The sequence below is a fragment of the Delphinapterus leucas genome, chromosome 15, assembly GCF_059928025.1.
Source record: "Delphinapterus leucas isolate spDelLeu-1000000601 "Yukka" chromosome 15, BTC_Dleu_Yukka2, whole genome shotgun sequence".
Taxonomy (NCBI): domain Eukaryota; kingdom Metazoa; phylum Chordata; class Mammalia; order Artiodactyla; family Monodontidae; genus Delphinapterus; species Delphinapterus leucas.
The window spans coordinates 14,815,879-14,835,659 of NC_143143.1; the positions used below are offsets into that span (position 1 = coordinate 14,815,879).

Here is a 19,781-nt window from a genome sequence, read left to right on the forward strand (position 1 = left end):
TGACTATAGGTTCTGATCACAGAGGTGCAAGCAAAGGGGCAGCAGCCATTGTTGTTGCACCTCCCCCTCCAGCTGAAGTGACTTTTACAATTTAAAGGGCTGGTGTCCTTTTTTCCCCCAACCCTTCTTTTTTTTTTTTTTTTTCTCCCTAAAGTTCAGACACTAAAGGCTGGGACATTCAAAAATAACTGCATATATGGGAAAAATCAGAGTGACTGTGCATGCCTAGGGAAAGAGGCACACTCAGAAAAGACCTGAGAAGACCTTGGGTTTACACCTCAAGCTGATCCGTAGCACAGAAACAGCCTACAAGACAAAAATAGCAAACAATAAACAAAAATCAGCAAGCCTAGGGGAAGGAAGAAAATCTGATTTCCAGATTACAACATTATCAGATCAAATGTCCAGTTTTCAACAAGAAATCACAAGGTAAACAAAGAAACAGTTAAGTATGGCCCATTCAAAGGAAAAAAATAAATAGAAAACATCCCTGAAAAAAACCTGATGGCCGGTCTACTAGACAAAGGCTTTAAAACAACTGTCTTAAATAGGCTCCAAGAATGAGGGGCTTCCCTGGTGGCGCAGTGGTTAAGAATCCGCCTGCCAAGGCAGGGGACACAGGTTTCAGCCCTGGTCCGGGAAGATCCCACATGCTGCAGAGCAACTAAGCCAGTGCACCACAACTACTGAGCCTGTAATCTAGAGCCCACGAGCCACAATTACTGAAGCCTGTGTGCCTAGGGCCTGTGCTCCACAACACGAGAAGCCAATGCAATTAGAAGCCCGTGTACCACAACAAAGAGTAGACCCCGCTCACCACAACTAAAGAAAGCCGCACACAGCAACAGACCCAATGCAGCCAAAAATTAATTAGCTAATTAATTTTTTTTAATTAAAAAAAAAAGATGCTCCTAGAATTAAAGGAAGATGTAGAGAAAGTAAAGAAAACAATGTATAAACAAAATGGAAATATCAATAAGAGACCCAAACGAACAAACAAAACAAATTCCAGAGCTGGAAAGTACAATGACTGAAATGAAAAACACTAAAGGGATTTGAAGGCAAATATGAACAGGCAGAACAAAGAATCGATGAACTTGAACAGAAAAAAAGAAAATTAAAGAAAAGTGGACAAAGCCTAAGAGGTCTGTGGAGCACCAAGAAGTGGACCAACATATACAGTTTGGGAGTCCCAGAAGGGACTAAGTGTCCATCAAGAGATGAATGGTTAAAGAAGACGTGGTGTGTGTGTGTGTGTGTGTGTGTGTGTGTGTGTGTATAACAATGGAATATTACTCAGCCATAAAAAAGAATGAAATAATACCATTTGCAGCAACATGGATGGACCAATAGGTTATCATACTAAGTGAAGTAGACAGAGAAAGACAAATATCATATTATATCACTTATATGTGGAATCTAAAAAAAAAAAAAAAAACAAATGAACTTTTTTACAAAACAGAAAAAAACTCACAGACATAGAAGACAAACTTATGGTTACCAAAGGGGAAAGGAGGGAAAAGGTGTGGAGGGATAAATTAGGGATTTAGGATTAACAGACACACTAGCATATATAAAACAGATAAACAACAAGGACCCACTATATAGCACAGGGAACTATATTCAATACCCTGTAATAACCTATAATGGAAAATAATTCTGAAAAAGAATATATATATATATATATATATATATATATATGTATGTATGTATAACTGAATCACTATACTTTATACCTGAAACTAACACAACACTGTAAATCAACCATACTTCAATTAAAAAGTTTCCTTGTCTTTAAACAACAACATAAAAAACAGGCTTGGGGACTGTAGAACAATTATCAGAGTTCTAACAGTTGTGTCTTTGGAGTTCTGAAAAGAAAGGAGGAAGACACTGGGGCAGAAAAAAATATTTAAAGAAACAATGACCCAAAACTTCACAAATTGGGTAAGACACAAAAATTTACATAATCAAGAAGCTCAGCAAAGATAAACTAAAAATATATATATATATATCATAATCAAATCTTCAAAGACCAAACATAAAGAAAAGTATTGAAAACAGTCAGAGGAAAATAATACATTACATATTGGCATGACCACAGATTTCTCATCAGAAACCATGGCAATCAGAAGACACTGAACTAACATCTTTAACGTGCTGAAAGAAAAGATCATTCAACCCTGTGAAACTATCCTTCAGGAATGAAAGAAAATAATAACATTCTCATTTGAAAGAAAACTGTAGCCAGCAGGCCTGTTCTAAAAGAACGATAGAGGAAGTTCTTCAGGCTGAATGATAAAAAGTAAACATGGAACAGGAATGAATGAAGAGCAAAAGAAATAGCAAAATTCTGGGTAAATATAAAAGACTGTTTTTGTCCTCTTATGTTCTTTAAAATATGTAGAAGTATAGAACATAAGTAATAAAACACTGCTAAACACTATTTTCAACATATATAGATGTAATAAATATGACAACTGTAACAAAAGGGAGAAGATAAAATAAGAAGTGTTGATGAGGATGTGGAGAAATTAGAACCCTTGTGCACTGTTTGTGGGAATGTAAAATGGAGCAGACACTATGGAAAACAGTATGGCAGTTCCTCAAAAATTTTAGGATAGAATTATCATAAGATCCAGCAAACGTGGCTTCTGGGTATATACTCAAAAGAACTGCATGCTGGGTCTCAAAGAGATATTTGTACATTCATGTTCATAGCAGCATAATTATGTGCAACAGCCGAAAGGTGGAAACAACCCAGGTATACATCAGTTGATAAATGAATAAACAAAATGTCATATATACATGAAATGTAATACTATGCAGACTTCAAAAGGAAGGAAAATCTGACACATACTATAATATCAATGAACCCTGAAGACATAATAAATGAAATAAGCCAGTCACAAAAGAAAAAATACTGTATGATTCTCATATGAGGTACTTAAAGTAGCCAAATTCATGAGACATAAAGCAAACTGGTGGTTACCAGGGCTAGAGGATGCGGAACATGGGGAGTCATTGTTTAATGGGTACAGAGTTTTAGTTTTGCATGATGAAAAACTGTCCTGTGGATGGATGGCAGAGATGTACAACAATTAAATATACCTAATGCCACTGAATCACACACTTAAAAATGGTTAAAATAAAAAGATAACAATATTAAATAATATTCAGACTTTTTTTTTAAGACAAATACTATATGATTCTAATTACATGAGGTATATAGAATAGTCAAATCCACAGAAACAGAAAACAGAGTGGTGGTGTCAGGGGCTGGGGAGAGCAGGAAATGGGGAGTTGTTTAATTGGTATACAGATTGTTTTGTAAGATTTTAAAAGTTCTGGGGACTTCCCTGGTGGCGCAGTGGTGAAGACTCCACTCTCCCAATGCAGGGGGCCCAGGTTCGATCCCTGGTCACGGAACTAGATCCCACATGTGTGCCACAACTAAGAGTTCGCATGCTGCAACTAAGGAGCCTGTGAGCCACGACTAAGGAGCTGGTAAGCCGTAACTAAGGAGCACGCGAGCTGCAACTAAGGAGCCTGCCTGCTGCAACAAAGACCCAGTACAACCAAATAAATTAAAAAAAAAAAATTCTGGGTATTGGTTACACACAATGTGAACACTATACTTAATATAGATGAACTGAAGGCTTAAAAGTGGTTAAGATGAAAAAAAAAAAGTGGTTAAGATGGTAGGGCTTCCCTGGTGGCGCAGTGGTTAAGAATCCGCCTGCCAATGCAGGATACACAGGTTCGAGCCCTGGTCCAGGAAGATCCCACATGCCACAGAGCAACTAAGCCCATGCACCACAACTACTAAGCCTATGCTCTAGAGCCTGCAAGCCACAACTACTGAGCCCATGTGCCACAACTACCGAAGTCCGTGCGCCTAGAGCCTGCGCTCTGCAACAAGAGAAGCCACTGCAATGAGAAGCCCGCGCACCGCAACAAAGATCCAACGCAGCCAAAAAAATAAATAAATTTTTTAAAAAATGGTTAAGATGGTAAATTTTATGTTATGTGTATTTTCTCACAAAAAATAAAACAAACTGTAAACATACACACAAGCACACATATGCACACATCTGAAAGATGTTTGTCTTCAGAGTTCATTTAGAGAAGAGAGGCAAGGGGAGAAGGGCACTTAGCTTACTGATAGTGTATCAACTGTGCGCCTGAACTAACACCAAATGTTTCCTCCAAAATAAAATTATTGATTATTCTCAATGAATGACAAAAGCTTTTTGGATTTATCAGCTCTAGTATCAATTCTAAAGACTAGAGCTAGTTTTCTTCTCATGGAAACGTCTGATCTAATTCTTAATGTTTTTAATTCCTACAAACTTAACTTATTCAAGAAAGTCACCAAGAAAGTAAATGGGCACTAGAAGAGCAGACAGAATATTATCAAGCCATTTTTGCCCCAAACAAACACAAATGTCAAATGACTTAATTCATCAACTTTATAAAAAGCCCTTCAATTTGTGAATCCCGTTTTTCAACCAATTTAGTCTGAATGCTGGGAAGGGGTTATGGGAAGATTTTTGGGAAACATTTTTGAGATTAAAAAGCCCACTACATTCTGTTTCTGGCTCTAGAAGGATCCCAGTGTCTAAGTCTCAGTTGTCTCATCTACAGTACCATGACCCTGGGACTTCCCTGGTGGTGCAGTGAGAATCCGCCTGCCAATGCAGCGGACACAGGTTCGATCCCTGATCCAGGAATATCCCACATGCCGCGGAGCAGCTAAGCCCGTGCACCACAACAACTGAGCTTGTGCTCTAGAGCCCGCGAGCCTAGAGCCCATGCTCCACAACAAGAGAAGCCACCACAATGAGAAGCCCGCGCACAGCAACGAAGACCCAAAGCAGCAATCAATCAATCAATCAATAAATTTATACAATACCATGACCCTACGCCCTGTGTACTGATTACAATTCAAAACCCAACCTAATATAAATACACAGTTGCTGAGGATGACTTTTATAAGCTATCATTTTCATTATGTGTCAGTCTTTTCCCACTTAAGATTATTTTTACTTACTTGGTTAACTTGTGGCTTTTCACTGCTGTGAGAAATTCTCTCACAATCTCAGGACTCTGGTGCCTGCATGGTGTTTTTGATATGTATTTTAATGTCTACAAAAAAAAAAAAAAAAAAAAGGGAAAGGCAAGCATAAGACAAACAACCCCAAATGACAAAAAGAGAAGCCAATGGCTATAATTTAGTATTCTAAAATTTTGCTTCAAAAATCTTTTGTAAAACAAACGCCTTCAGGAGACTCAATCTTCATATAATAGGAATTCCTCAAAAATAAAACCAGTAGCTAGAACAAAAAGATTACTGAAATTTTAGAATAAAGCTTTTCTGATCTTAAAGAAAAAACTCAGTCTGACAACTGTGTTATCATGTATCAATTTTTTATAGACAGGGAACCCGAAGAATAAAATAAATAGCCTTAAGTCCATATATAAATGACCCAATAAATGGATTAGAAGGAACAACTCTTCCTTACAAAGAATTCTAACAATTAAACATAGAATGAGGGAAATAAATCACCATTGGGCAATCGCACCATAGGAATAATTACTGCAGGAAGGATCCACCAATGAATACTAAAATTAATGGGCAAAAGCTTAAGAAGTAGGATATTTGCATAGTCTCAAAGCAGCTTCCCCAAAATATTTATTAATTACTGTGGTAGTTTTAATGTGTGTCCTCAAATTCTTTAATATCCCTCCCTTAAGAGATGAAGCCTATTCCCCTTCCCCTTGCATGTGGGCTGGACTAGGTGACGCTTTGCTAATTAACAGAATATGGAAATGGAAAAACAGTAACTTTACAGTGGAGAAACCAGGCAGACACCACCTTAACCAAGTTATCAAAGTTAACAGCGTCAGTAATAAGACACTGATACCATGTACTCTGTATCACGAAATGAGAAGGGCACATTTACTACCAAAGTAACTTTCCTTAAGGCACCAAAAATTAAAAGCAAGAACTTAAGAATTAATAGAGTGGGGACTTCCCTGGTGGCACAGTAGTTAAGAATCTGCCTGCCAGTGCAGGGGACATGGGTTCCATCCCTGGTCAGGGAAGATCCCACGTGCCACAGAGCAACTAAGCCCGTGGTCCACAACTACTGAGCCTGTGCTCTAGAGCCTGTGCTCCACAACTACTGAAGCTTGCGTGCCTAGAGCCCATGCTCCACAACAGGAGAAGCCACCGCAATGAGAGGCCCATGCACCACAACGAAGAGTAGCCCCTGCTCGCTGCAACTAGAGAAAGCCCACGTGCAGCAACAAAGACCCGATGCAGCCAAAAATAAATTAATTAAATTTTTTAAAAAATTAATAGAGTGATAGTGAGCATAAACTAATTAACTGTGTAGTTAAGGGTGCTTGATAGTTTGAAATGTGTATAAAACTAATTACCAACAATCTTTTTTTTTCTTCTCTGAAAGAGATGAACTATATAATGTGAAAGAACACGAATGAATAAATGAACTGTAGGGTTCTAAACACACAATTAAATGAAAAAAATCAGATGGGAAGGAATGGTGACGAAAGTGTTAAATTCCTTATTTTCCTTAATGATACCTTAATGCAAGTTTAAAAATGTCTTTGAAAAGAAAAATTAAAAGAGTTAAATCCAAACCTCTTTAAAGACAAAATCAAAATTGAAAGCAAATAACAAGAAAAAACAAAATGACAGATATAAAAATCAAACATCATATAACAAATACAACAGCTTAAGCATAAGATTGGGAGAGAATGCAACAAACTATCAACTAGATATTAAGTTTATGAATTACTTTTGATTTCTTCTTTATGCTTTTTTGTACTTTCTAAGTTTTCTACCATAAAAAGTATCACTTTCTCTGTAATAAAGAATTTGGCTTCGCTAAAACAGAGAGTCTGGACTTTGCCCTCAGCTTTTGGGAGGTAATCTCCATACTGCTGGAACATTATATCTAATAGGAGTATCTTTGTCTGGGGGCCTTATGTCCTACTGGATGGTCTTAACAATGAGACTTAGAGTAGGGGCTTTGGGTCATACAGTATCAGTAGACCTGGAGGCTAACATGAACTACACAGGCAATCAATCATTCAATCATGCCTAGGTAATGGAGCCCCAATAAAAACTCTGGACACCAAAGCTTGGCCGAGCTTCCTTGGCTGGCAATATTCTGTGTGTATTAACACACACTGATTTCAAGAGAAATGTGCTCTGATTCCACATTAGAGAACAGTGGAAGCTCTGCATTTGGTATTTCTCCTGGCACCTGCCCCATTTGCTTCTTCCCTTGGCCAAATTTAATCTGTATCTTTTCCTTGTAATAACCTGTACCGGTGAACATAATAGCTTTTAGCAAGTTCCGTGAGTACTTCCACTGAATTATTGAACCTGAGGGTGGCCGTGGGGCTCCCCAACTTGCAATTGGTATTAGAAGTGCTGGCAGACTTTTATTTATTCCCTCCTCTGACTTTGCAATTGGTTAACACTCGCAACTGGCCAAACTCTTTCCACTTCTATAAACAGGATAAAAACTGGGTTACAGTAAACCTACTCAAATCAGATAATAGGTAGTCATGATTCAGTGGCCAGTCATCAGCAAGATAAACCAACCCCCTTCAATGGCAGTTGGGGTAGACCTTCCAAAAACATAGGCTTACTTCATACGTGATAGTATTCAAGTTCTGTTGCCCAGAACTGTGTTTATTCTTTCCACTTTCTTTACGCTGCTCTTTCATATCAGTTAGTAACTGGAACACCTAGGAAGAGATATACAAAAGATTTCCATAAATAAATTTGAGAAATGTATCTATTCCAAGGTCAATGATTTTGAAGGATAAAGAGAATAATCTCTTTTCTTCTCATAAACCCTCCCCCAAACTCTTGCATTAGAGCAAATAAGTCCGAGAAGCATGTGACTTTTTAAAAATGCTCTTGGGCTTCCCAGGTGGCACAGTGGTTAAGAATCTGCCTGCCAATTCAGGGGACACAGGTTCGAGCCCTGGTCCGGGAAGATCCCACATGCCATGGAGCAACTAAGCCTGTGCGCCACAACTACTGAGCCCACGTGCCACACCTACTGAAGCCCATGTGCCTAGAGTCTGTGCTCCGCAACAAGAGAAGCCACCACAATGAGAAGCCAGTGCACCGCAATGAAGAGTAGCTCCCACTCACCACAACTAGAGAAAGCCTGCACACAGCAAGCAACAAAGATCCAACGCAGCCCAAATTAATTAATTAATTAAAATAAATTTTAAAAAAATAAAATAAAATAAAAATGCTCTTTTATCTAAGTCAAATACTGCAAATTCATTTGTTTACATAAACTATTTCAAGTGTTTCCTACCAATACACACCATATAACTGATCTCCTTGGCTCTCAAAAATAATATTCTGAGTATTTGAAAGTAAATTTTCCTATAATATGATCATCTCAATAGATGCAGAAAAAGCAACTGACAAAATTCAACATCTATGATCAAAACTCTAAACAAAGTGGGTACAGAGGAAACATACCTCAACATAATAAAGGCCATACATGATAAGCCCAGAGCTAACATCATACTCCACAGTGAAAAAGTAAAAGCTTCTCTAAGATCAGGAATAAGACAACGGTGCCCACTCTTGCCTCTTTTATTCAACATAGTATTGGAAGTCCTAGCCAGGGCAGTTAGGCAAGAAAAGGAATAAAATTTAGCCATCCAAATGGGAAAGGAAAAAGTAAAACTGTCACTATTTGCAGATGACATGGTATTACTTATAGAAATCCCTGAAGACTCCACCAAAAAACTGTTAGAATAAATGAATTCAGTAAAGTTGCAGGATACAAAATCAACATACAGGAATCTTTTATGTTTCTATACACTAATAACAAACTATTAAAAGGGAAATTAAGAAAACAATCCTATTTATTATAATTGCAACAAAAAAGATAAAATTAGGAATAAATTTAACCAAGGAGGCAAAAGACCTGTACAGTGAAAACTATAAGACACTGATGAAAGAAACTGAAGAAGACACACATAAATGTTCATGCACTGGAAGAATTAATATTGCTAAAATGTCCATACTACCCAAAGCAAACTACAGGTTCAATGCAATTCTCATCAAAATTCCAACTGCATATTTCACAGAAATAGAACAATCCCAAAATTTGTATGGAATCACAAAAGATCCAGAATAGTCAAAGCAATCTTGAGAAAGAAGAACAAAGTTGGAGGCATCACACTCCCTGGTTTCAAACTACATTACAAAGCTATAGTAATCAAAACAGTATGGTATTGGCCTAAAACAGATGCAGAGATCAATGGAACACAATAGAGAGCCCAGATATAAATCCACACATATATGGTCAATTAATTTATGATAAAGGAGCCAAGAATACACAATGGGAAAGAACAGTCTCCTCAATAAATGGTGTTGGGAAAACTGGACAGCCACATGCAAAAGAATGAAACTAGACCACTATATACACCATACACAAAAATTAACTCAAAATGGATTAAAGACTTGATGATGTAAGACCTGAAACCATAAAATTCCTAGAAGAAAACACAGGCTGTAAGCTCCTTGACATTGGTCTTGGCAATGACTTTTTGGATTTAGCACCAAAAGCTAAGACAACAAAGGCAAAAATAAACAAGTGGGACTACATCAAACTAAAAAGCTGCTGTGCAGCAAAGAAAATCATCAACAAAATGCAGCCTACTGAATGGGAGAAAATATCTGCAAATCATGTAGCTGATAAGGGGTTAATATCCAAAATATATAAATTCATACAACTCCAGAGCAAAACAAACAAACAATCTAATTTAAAAATGGGCATTTTTCCGAAGAATACATACAGATGGCCAACAGGTACATAAAAGATGCTCAACATCACTAATCATCAGGGAAATGCAAATAAAAACCACAATGAGATCACCACCTCACACCTGTTAGAATGGCTATTATTAAAAAGTCAAGAAATAAATATTGAGGAGGATGTGGAGAAAAGGAAACCACTGTGTACTATAGGTGGGAATGTTAATTGGTGCAGCCACTATGGAAAACAGTATGAAGGATCATCAAAAAATTGAAAATAGAAGTACGATATGATTCAGGCATTCCACTTCGGGGTAACTATCCAAAGAAAACAAAAACAGTAATTTGAAAGGATATATGCACCCCCATGTTCACTGCAGCATTATTTACAATAGTCAAGGTAAGGAAATAAACTAAAGTGTCCATTTACAGATGAATGGATAAAGAAATTGTGGCATATATACACAAAGGAATATTATTCAGCCATAAAAAAGAATGAAATCTTGCCATCTGTGACAACATGAATGGAGCTTGAGGGCATTATGCTAAGTGAAAGAAGTCAGAGAAAGACAAATACTGTATGGTATCACTTATACGTGGAATCTAAAAAAGAAAAGGAAAAAAAAAAGGGACTTCCCTGGCAGTCCAGTGGTTAAGACTCCATGCTTCTACTGTAGGGGGCGTGGGTTCGATCCCCGGTCAGGGAGCTAAGTCCCCGCATGCCACGCAGCATGGCCAAAAATTAAAACAAAAACAAAACCGAAACCAGAAACCAAGCTCATAGATACAGAGAACAAACGGTTGCCAGAGACAGCGGGGGGAGTAAGCAAACTGGATGAAGGTGGTCAGAAGTTACAAACTTCCAGTTATAAACTAAGTAAGTCATGGGGATATAATGTACAGCATGGCAACGTCAGTTAATAATACTGTATTGCATATTTGAAAGTTGCTAAGAGTAAATCTTAAAAAGTTCTCAACACAAGAAGAAAAGAATTATGTAACTATGTATGGTGAGTGATGTTAAGTAGACTTATTGTGGTAATCATTTTGCAATATATACAAATATCGAAAAATTATGTTGTATGCTTGAAACTAATATAATGTTGTATGCTGACTATACCTGAATTTTAAAAAATTTTCCTAAAAAAAAAATAAATATATATATATATATATATACACACATATATATATATAAATATTGTTTTTTTTAAAGATCTTGCTTCTTGGGCTTCGCTGGTGGAGCACTGGTTAAGAATCCACCTGCCAATGTAGGGGACACGGGTTCGAGCCCTGGCCCGGGAAGATCCCACATGTCGCGGAGCAACTAAGCCCGGGCATCACAACTACTGAGCCTGCGCTCTAGAGCCCACGAGCCAGTACTACTGAGCCCATGTGCCACAACTACTGAAACCTGAGTGCCTAGAGCCTGTGCTCCACAACAAGAGAAGTCACTGCAGTAAGAAGCCCACGCACTGCAACAAAGAGTAGCCCCTGCTTACTGCAACTAGAGAAAGCCCGTGTGCAGCAATGAAGACCCAACGCAGCCAAAAATAAATAAATTAATCAATTATTTTTTAAAAAGATCTTGCTTCTCTAACATGAAAATCTATTTTATTTCTGGAAAAGAAAAATTATGAAGCAAGCGATAAAAGTAGTTTACAAAAAAAAAAAAACGAAAGAAAGAAAAAAAGCTATATAACTTTAGAAGTAAATTTTCTCCACAAGGTAGAAACACATGTGTATTAGTGCTAAGAAGGGTCAGGGGAGGAAATCTCTCTCCTGTTTTAGAGATTATACCAGAGAACTGAGAGAAGCATAGGATCATAAACACAGTAACGACTAGATAAAACGCAACCCATCCCCTGCCTCTCATTCCTTTCAGAAATAGGGGCATGAGACCCAATTAATGCAATGTTTCCCCAATGGATAAAACACTACACACCTTGTCCAGAGTCTAAGCTGGAGAAGGAGGTTCCTAAAAGCCAACGGCTTGGGGCTTCCCTGGTGGCGCAGTGGTTGAGAGTCCGCCTGCCAATGCAGGGGACACGGGTTCCTGCCCCGGTCCGGGAAGATCCCACATGCTGCGGAGCGGCTGGGCCCGTGAGCCATGGCCGCTGAGCCTGCGCATCCGGAGCCTGTGCTCCACAACGGGAGAGGCCACAACAGTGAGAGGCCCGCATACCACACACACACACAAAAAAAAGCCAACGGCTTGACCAACAACCATTTCCTTCCTATTATGAGCAGCAACCATTTAAGATGACTTTAGGAAGAAAAGAATATGGCCCACTGTGTTAAATCTACTACCTTCTACATATATCACAAAATGGAGACTCAAATCTCCTATAAGTCTTCCTGAGTTTAGACTCTGGCATAAGAAAAATGGACAGTGAATATATGAATGGTTTTTTCTATACCTGGAGTCAACCTATCAGATAGTTTTGCTAGTACCAAACAACACCCAGGCAAAATAGAAGGTAGGCAAAAATAATGTTCTCTCCTCCCTTTCACCAACTTCTTTCCTTTCTTTCCCCAGCAACCCAATCCTCAAGCCCCCAAATTCCAAACCTGTTACTTCCTACTAAATTATTCGTAATGTTGAGTCACTAAACTCTCACTTCCAAAATGAAGGTGTTAATACTTATGAGACTATTATGAGGATCAAAATAATAACTCATAAAAGCATTTTACAGCTAAAGAGTGGTAATTAGGAAAAGGCGTTAAGCATTTTAATGGAAAACTTCTGCAAGCAGAAACAGTTCCAAAACTGATGTTTCCATCACAGGAAGGCATCCCAAATGAAGATCTAAAATCTTTGGGATTTGGAGAAGGTTGCCCACAGTAAACTAAAGGCTTCCCAGCTTCCCTGAATTACTGTATATAATTTACCAAGCTAAGACTATTCCAAGGTCCACCAGATGGTGCCATCTCTCCTATTTTAAAGTGGCAAATCTAAATGAATTCAGTCATTTCTAACCAAAACTAACTGAATAATCTTCAGAAGCAAAGGGCAAACGATCAGAGAGGAAAACACAATAGTCCAAAGCTATTTACCTCATAGTTACTGAGCAGCGCAGCGCTGGCATCCTTCCTGCAAAATAAAGTAAATTATCATCAGTCTGGGCTCACATCCCTCTGTGGGAATTAAATATCTACAAAATAATCCCTCTGTCAAGATTCAGTAGCACAGTTCAGAAATTTGGGGACTACAACCTAAAATTGAGAAACGTCCTAAGTCTTACTGGTTTAGCTGGCGATGGACAAATTCAGAGCAAATTCTCCTTTTAACAGCCACAGTATATCACACATCCAACACCAAGTAGGTGATTAAAATACTATACTTATCCCTGGTCCAAGCAGGCAAAAGTTGAGAAGTCAGATATCTAGGGGAAGTTAGTTACAGGAAGAACACGGGGGCAAAACCACAGGAGTAGGGGGATGTCAATAAACAGAGGGTGCTAGAATTAACTGGAGAAACAGAGTGCCACCTCATCCCACAGCCATGTCCTCTCTACAGTACCATCTGCCTTCCATCAGCTATTGACATTTTGGGCAGCCAAGTCCTCCTGTTGAATCACCAGAAATGGGATCCTTAACACTAACATCACTACTGGAAATTCCAGCAACATCTGGAATCCTGCCAGATACCCACAAAACTCCCAAGGTGTTCATCTTTTCTATCAACTCAACCACTAGAGTTCACGTGTTGAGCACTGGCAATGGTCAATCAAGGCAAAACGTCACCTTTCATGTATGAATGAGCACAGCAATGTGACGTGTATTAAATTACAACTGATCCATTCTACAGTATCACATCAGAAAGCACTTATTGTTTTTAACAGTCTGGAGGCAGTACAGTATAATAATTAAGAACACAGTTTTGACCTACTGTATAGTGTACAGCACAGGGAACTACAGTCAATATCTTGTAATAATCTATAATGGAAAAGAACCTGAAAAAGAATACATATATACATAATATATATATGTACAGCTGAATCACTTTGCTGTATACCTGAAACACTGTAAATCAACTATACTACAATTTTAAAAGAATACAGTTTTGAAATCAGACAAATCTAGGTTCATATTCCAGCTCCGCCACTTACAAGGTATGTGAGTTTCAGTGAGTTAATTAACCCCCATTAAGCATCCCCATATAAAATAAAAAAATGCAGATAACTAGTACCTAGAAATGTAGCCTGGATTCTAAACCCAGCTCCACCAACCAGTAGCTATGTGAATTTGGGCAAGTTATTTAACCTCTCTATGCTTAAATTTCCTCATCTATAAAATGGCAACTGTAGTATCAACCTTGTAACATTGTTACAGGATTGAGTTGAAACATGTAAAGTACCTGGAACACAGTATGTGCTCAATAAATACCATCTATTGTCACTACTGCCTGGGCTACCACCACCACAACCACCGCTTCTTCCTACTTCATAAAGCCGTTCTGAGGATGAAAGGAAAACAAATTTTAAAAGTGTAACACAGTTCTTGGTACTTATTAGGTTCTCCTAAACGAAGGCTATTACTGTTAAAAGATATCACCTCACTTAAATTCTCATTAAAAACCCTGTGATGTAGGAGCTATTATGATTCCTTCTTTATAGATGATGAAACTGAGGCTCAGAGATTTAAAAACTTGCTCAAGGGCACACAGTAGAAAGCCTAACTGAAGTGGACAATAACTATGGGATTGTGAAAAATAAAACAGGATTGAACAAATGGAAACCAGTAATGCAGAATCCTAAAACTTCAGGAAGGAGTATGGACTTGACATAATGTACAACAAAGATTACTGTTTGTTCTTAAACTAGGAATGGGGCTATATGATGAAATTGAGGACACAAAATTTCAAAAACATGAGCCAAATAGATGGGTGGTTTCCCCAGTCAATAATAAAGCAAAACAAGCAGGTGGTTAACGCAGGCTTCAACCTAGGCCTTAGGTCATCAGCACAGTAATGTCAGCACTTAATCAAATCAGCACATGAAGCTTACCAAATGCTACTGGTCATTCAACAAATAGCCAGGATTTCACAAAAGTGCTGCTTTGCCCAAATGACCACAATGGAACTCAGGTCACAAAGAACACCATACTTAAAAGGAACCTAGGAGACTTCCCTGGTGTCACAGTGGTTAAGAATCTGCCTGCCAATTCAGGGGACACGGGTTCGAGCCCTGGTCTGGGAAGATCCCACATGCCGCAGAGCAACTAAGCCTGTGCACCACAACTACTGAGCCTGCGTTCTACGGCCGGTGAGCCACAACTACTGAGCCAGGGTGCCACAACTACTGAAGGCTGCGCATCTAGAGCCCGTGCTCCGCAACAAGGGAAGCCACCGCAATGAGAAGCCCACGCACTGCAATAAAGAGTAGCCACCACTCGCCGCAACTAGAGAAAGCCTGCGTGCAGCAACAAAGACCCAACGCAGTCAGAAATAAATAAATTAAAATTTTTAAATAAATAAATAAATGGAACCTAACACAGGAAGGATAACGCATAATTAGAGTATGTGATATGGCTCATTTAAAGCTGAAAATGACAGGACTTCCCTGGTGGCACAGTGGTTAAGAATCCGCCTGCCAATGCAGGGGACACAGGTTCAAGCCCTGGTCCAGGAAGATCCCACATGCCACAGAGCAACTAAGCCCGTGCGCCACAACTACTGAAGCCCCCAAACCTAGAGCCCGTGCTCCACAACAAGAGAAGCCACCACAATGAGAAGCTAATGCACTGCAACAAAGAGTAGCCCCCGCTCGCCTCAACTACAGAAAACCTGCGCACAGCAATGAAGACCCAACACAGCCATAAATAAATAAATAAATAAAATTGAAAATGACAAATCAAACCACATGTCATCTTTGCCTACTTAATCAGGAAGTCACCCCACAAGGCCTCCTCCTATCTTTGCTTGAAACTGAATTACAACTCCCTTCATGCCCTAACATTCAGGGGAACTAAAACATCCCTTCCTGGAACAGGGTGAGAAAAATTACATGTTATTTTTCCTCAAGGCCAGTGGATCCATCCCAGGTGCCACAGTGACAACTTCATTTCCAAATCACAGCCCCCCTCTGTCATGTACATTATTCCATGCCCTGGGAAATCTGTTCTTGTCTCTTCCAAATTACTGCCCCACTGCCCAAGTCAATATTGTTAATTGCAAGAATCCAAAGAACATCTTCTGCCTTTTCTAGAGCCAATATACAAAGAAGGAAAGGAACTCTCTTTCATGTATATTTTCATGAACCTGTGTTTTGGAGCCAGGAGAACAATGGATGTTTAAAAAGTACAGCGTCTTGCATTCTGGTGGGCAGAAGCTGATTTATTCATTGATTCTTTTATTAGGAAGATAAATAATTTTTTTACCCAGCTAAATACTAATGGAGTAAATGCCAAAATATGCTAGGCATTCCTTTATTCAGTTAAATGTCAACGAGTATAGTATCTGCCTTTCATTGAGTCCTAAATGAACTGTGTGTATTGGGAAATTTTTTTTGAAGGCAGTTTTTATCCTGAAGAACTTACTGTAACCACCACGAAGTGGCAGGTTGTTGAGAACAGGATATGGTGAGATTTGACAGACATCAACTTAATCAAGTTATCCAATTTAACAGCACCAATAATGATGAGGTGATGCACTGAGAAGGAAACATCCCTTATAGCAATCCTGTCAGAAAATGTAGTTATGAGAATATAATCAGACAAACCCAACCTAAGAAACCTTCTTCAAATCAACTGGCCTAGATTCTTCAAATATCACTATCATTTGTCACGATGTCAACGTCACAAAAAGAGGCTAAGAAACTGTTCTCAGAGTAAAGGAGATTAAAGAACCTTGACAACTAAATGCAATGTGTGATTCTTGATTGGATCCTGAATCAATTTTTTTTAAAAATCCAGATAAAACATTATTAGGACAATTGGAGAAATTTTAATACAGGTTGCATTTTAATAATAGTGGTAATATCAGCACTAAATTCCCTGGGTGTGATGATGGTATTGCAGTTACACAGGAGAATGTCTTTTTAAGACGGATAAAATGACATCTCTACAACTCTGAACTGGTTCAGTAAAGAGTGTGTGTGGAGAGAGAATGTAGGCATGTGTAACAAAGAGAAGGCAGATATATCAAAAATGTTAACAAATGGTGACTCCAGGTAAAGGATATAAAGGAACTTGAGATGCTCTTTTTGCAACTGTTCCATGGGTTTGAAATTTTTCAAGGTAAAAAGTTGAGAAAAATGGAGAAGTAAAACTAAAGAATTCCATGAAGTTAAAAAAAAATACATTAGTATAACTTGTAATTGAGGACATTCTCCTCCAATGTTTACTTCATACTCTCCTGTAGGACTTAGAATGGTACTGATTTTACTTACAGATGTTTAAAGCAAATATTCCAAGTGAATTTTAAAGACTGTCTGAATCTATACTTACAGGAAGGCAGTCACTTAATTTCCTTAATTCATGAATTAGCTGACTGAAGCTGACGTACTATTTGAAATTTAACCTGTAAAATCTGCTTAACTTGCTGAGTCAATTTAATGGACACAAACAACTACTTCAGAAAATCAAATTCTGAATAAACAGAACAAAATGATCTACTGACAGACTTTCCTTAGAGACTCACACATGCACAAAAATGTCCAAGCAAACAGTGCCTATTAACTGCCACACGGTTAACTCTTACGAACACAATGACAAACAGAATTGCTCAAATTCTCCTATGTTTAACCTATGTTACTGACTCAAGTCCTGTTCTGAAAAGCTAAACTCTGGTCCAAGAAAACTGAGCAGCCTTCAAAGTCAATGAACAATTTAAACTGTAGCATTCACTTGGGAGCTAGCAAATTATCCTCTTTCCAGTCCTGTTACTGAATTGCTCTAAGACCTATTAGCTAACTTCTCTAAACCTCAGTATTTCCAGCTGTAAAAAGAAGGAAATTCTGACACTATCTCAAAAAGATGATGTGGAAGAAACTCCATTTTCCGTAACTATGTATACTAAGTTCAAGAATAAAAGGATGAACACAAAATTTTCCAGGCATATAAATAGTCCCAAGGCATTAGAGAAAGTTAGCCAAACAGCAAATACCTTAGTATACAAATACTTAATTTTGCTATGAATATTTTATATCCCTTTATCCGATGTGATGGTCAAAAAGTTTTTATCTTTAGGGCTTCCCTGGTGGCGCAGTGGTTGAGAGTCCACCTGCCGATGCAGCGGACGTGGGTTCGTGCCCCAGTCCAGGAGGATCCCACATGCTGCAGAGCGGCTGGGCCCGTGAGCCATGGCCGCTGAGCCTGCGCGTCCGGAGCCTGTGCCCCGCAACGGGAGAGGCCACAGCAGTGAGAGGCCCGCGTACCGCAAAAAAAAAAAAAAGTTTTTATTTTTAAAGTCTATCGTTCAACCAAATAAAGCATAAATATTCCTTACCTTTAAAAAACTTCTAGTGTGTATCTATCTATATGTATCACTCACACAGTAGGTAATTACTCAGTGATTGAAGAAAAAAAAGTAGTAAAAACTCAGGGGAGTTTTCCATCCATGCCTCCTCACTGCAGGTCCTAGGAATGCCTAACAGAGGTACAATGTGTTTGCCCTCTCAGAGACCTAGGGGTCTCCTGAAGATCCTAAGGACCACACTCCCAGAGGTCACACCTCATGCTGCAGGCCAGGCAAGAACTAGAATTAGGCCTCCAGGGACTTCCCTGGCGGTCCAGCGGTTAGGCCTCCGCCCTTCTGAGGCAGGGAGCACGGGTTCGATCCCTGGTCGGGGAACTAAGATCCCACATGCCGCATGCTGGGGCCAAAAAAACACAGAATTAGGCCTCCAGACAGTCTCATTCCAGGGGCCCCTCTACCCCCAAACCACATGCCTACCTCAGAAAACCTCATTTTCCCACAAACTGCTAGCCACAAAATTCTTGATGAGTCACTGACTCCTTGGGAGAAGTTGACAGGTTACTATATAGGAGAAAAAACTCTTGATTGAAACCATTTCACTTAGGAAAATCAGAAAATCTATATGCTCCGCAATCAGGAAACTAGCTAAATAATTTATATTAATTTTTATTAATTTAATTTATTAAGTTAATGAAGTATTGTTATATTACTTCACTCCACAAGTACAGACAGCCCTCTGTGTCTGTGGATGTGAAACCCACGACTGGGCGTTTAAACCAGCAAATACAGAAGGTCGACTGTGTTTGCCAAAGGGCTACTGTGTGCCAGGATGCGCTGCTAAGCACTAGGGGAACAGACACTGGTCCCTGCCTTCATGATACTTACACTCTCAAGAGGGAGACAATACACTAGACATGTAAACATACATCTACTATCAGAACTTGTAATTATTTAAGGGAAAAGTAAACAAAGGTTCTATGAGAGACAAAAAGCAGGACTTATTTTGGATTTACCAAAGAGGAAAAACAACATTGAAAAAGGACACTCAACCTGGGCTGTCAAAAAGATAAGAAGTGGGCAGGACAGGGGGAAAAGTCTACCAGGTAGAGGGAACAGCAATGCAAGGGCTTGGAGAGTTACCGAAATTACTTGACTGCCAGTGGAAAGTGTGTCTCTTTGGGGGAGGGGACAGTGGCAAGAGACAAGGTTGGTGAGTGGGTGAGGTTACATAGGGTCTTGTAGTCCTACTAAGAAATGCAGATATCCTCTAAGCACACAGAAAAGCAATGAAGGGCTTTTACACAGGGGGTGATTTGATCCAATTAATATTTTAATTCACTTTGGCTGCTGTGTGGAAAACAGAATGGAGGGGGCGGGGCAAGAGTGGAAACCAAAGGCTATTGCTTAATCTGGACCAGAGATGATGAACTACAAAATTAGCAGTGGGGATGGTGCTGCATTCAAAATACATTCTGAACGTGGAGATGACAGGACTGGCTGATGGACTTGATTTAGCGGTGAGGAAAGAGGGCGAGA

At 39.0% G+C, this 19,781-nt stretch overlaps 1 protein-coding gene across 11 annotated transcripts in view; it reads right to left on the bottom strand.

Annotated features, from left to right (window-relative positions):
* CRCP (CGRP receptor component) overlaps positions 1 to 19,781 on the bottom strand; it is a 118,790-nt gene that overhangs the window by 59,741 nt on the left and 39,268 nt on the right. For 5 of the 11 annotated variants that reach the window (XR_016387777.1, XR_016387778.1, XM_089895836.1 and 2 more), the window contains exons 2-3: positions 7,687 to 7,785; positions 5,054 to 5,148 (exon numbers count right to left, since the gene is read on the bottom strand). Coding sequence is in view for 9 of the 11 variants with exons in the window: in XM_089895836.1 (XP_089751962.1) it covers positions 5,054 to 5,148; positions 7,687 to 7,785 (194 nt within the window). In the remaining 2 variants the exon portion in view is untranslated. Of the gene's footprint in view, positions 1 to 5,053; positions 5,149 to 7,686; positions 7,786 to 12,883; positions 12,921 to 13,718; positions 14,286 to 19,781 lie in introns of those variants that run through there. The other 6 variants (XM_022588168.3, XM_022588169.3, XM_089895840.1 and 3 more) reach the window with 5 other exon arrangements.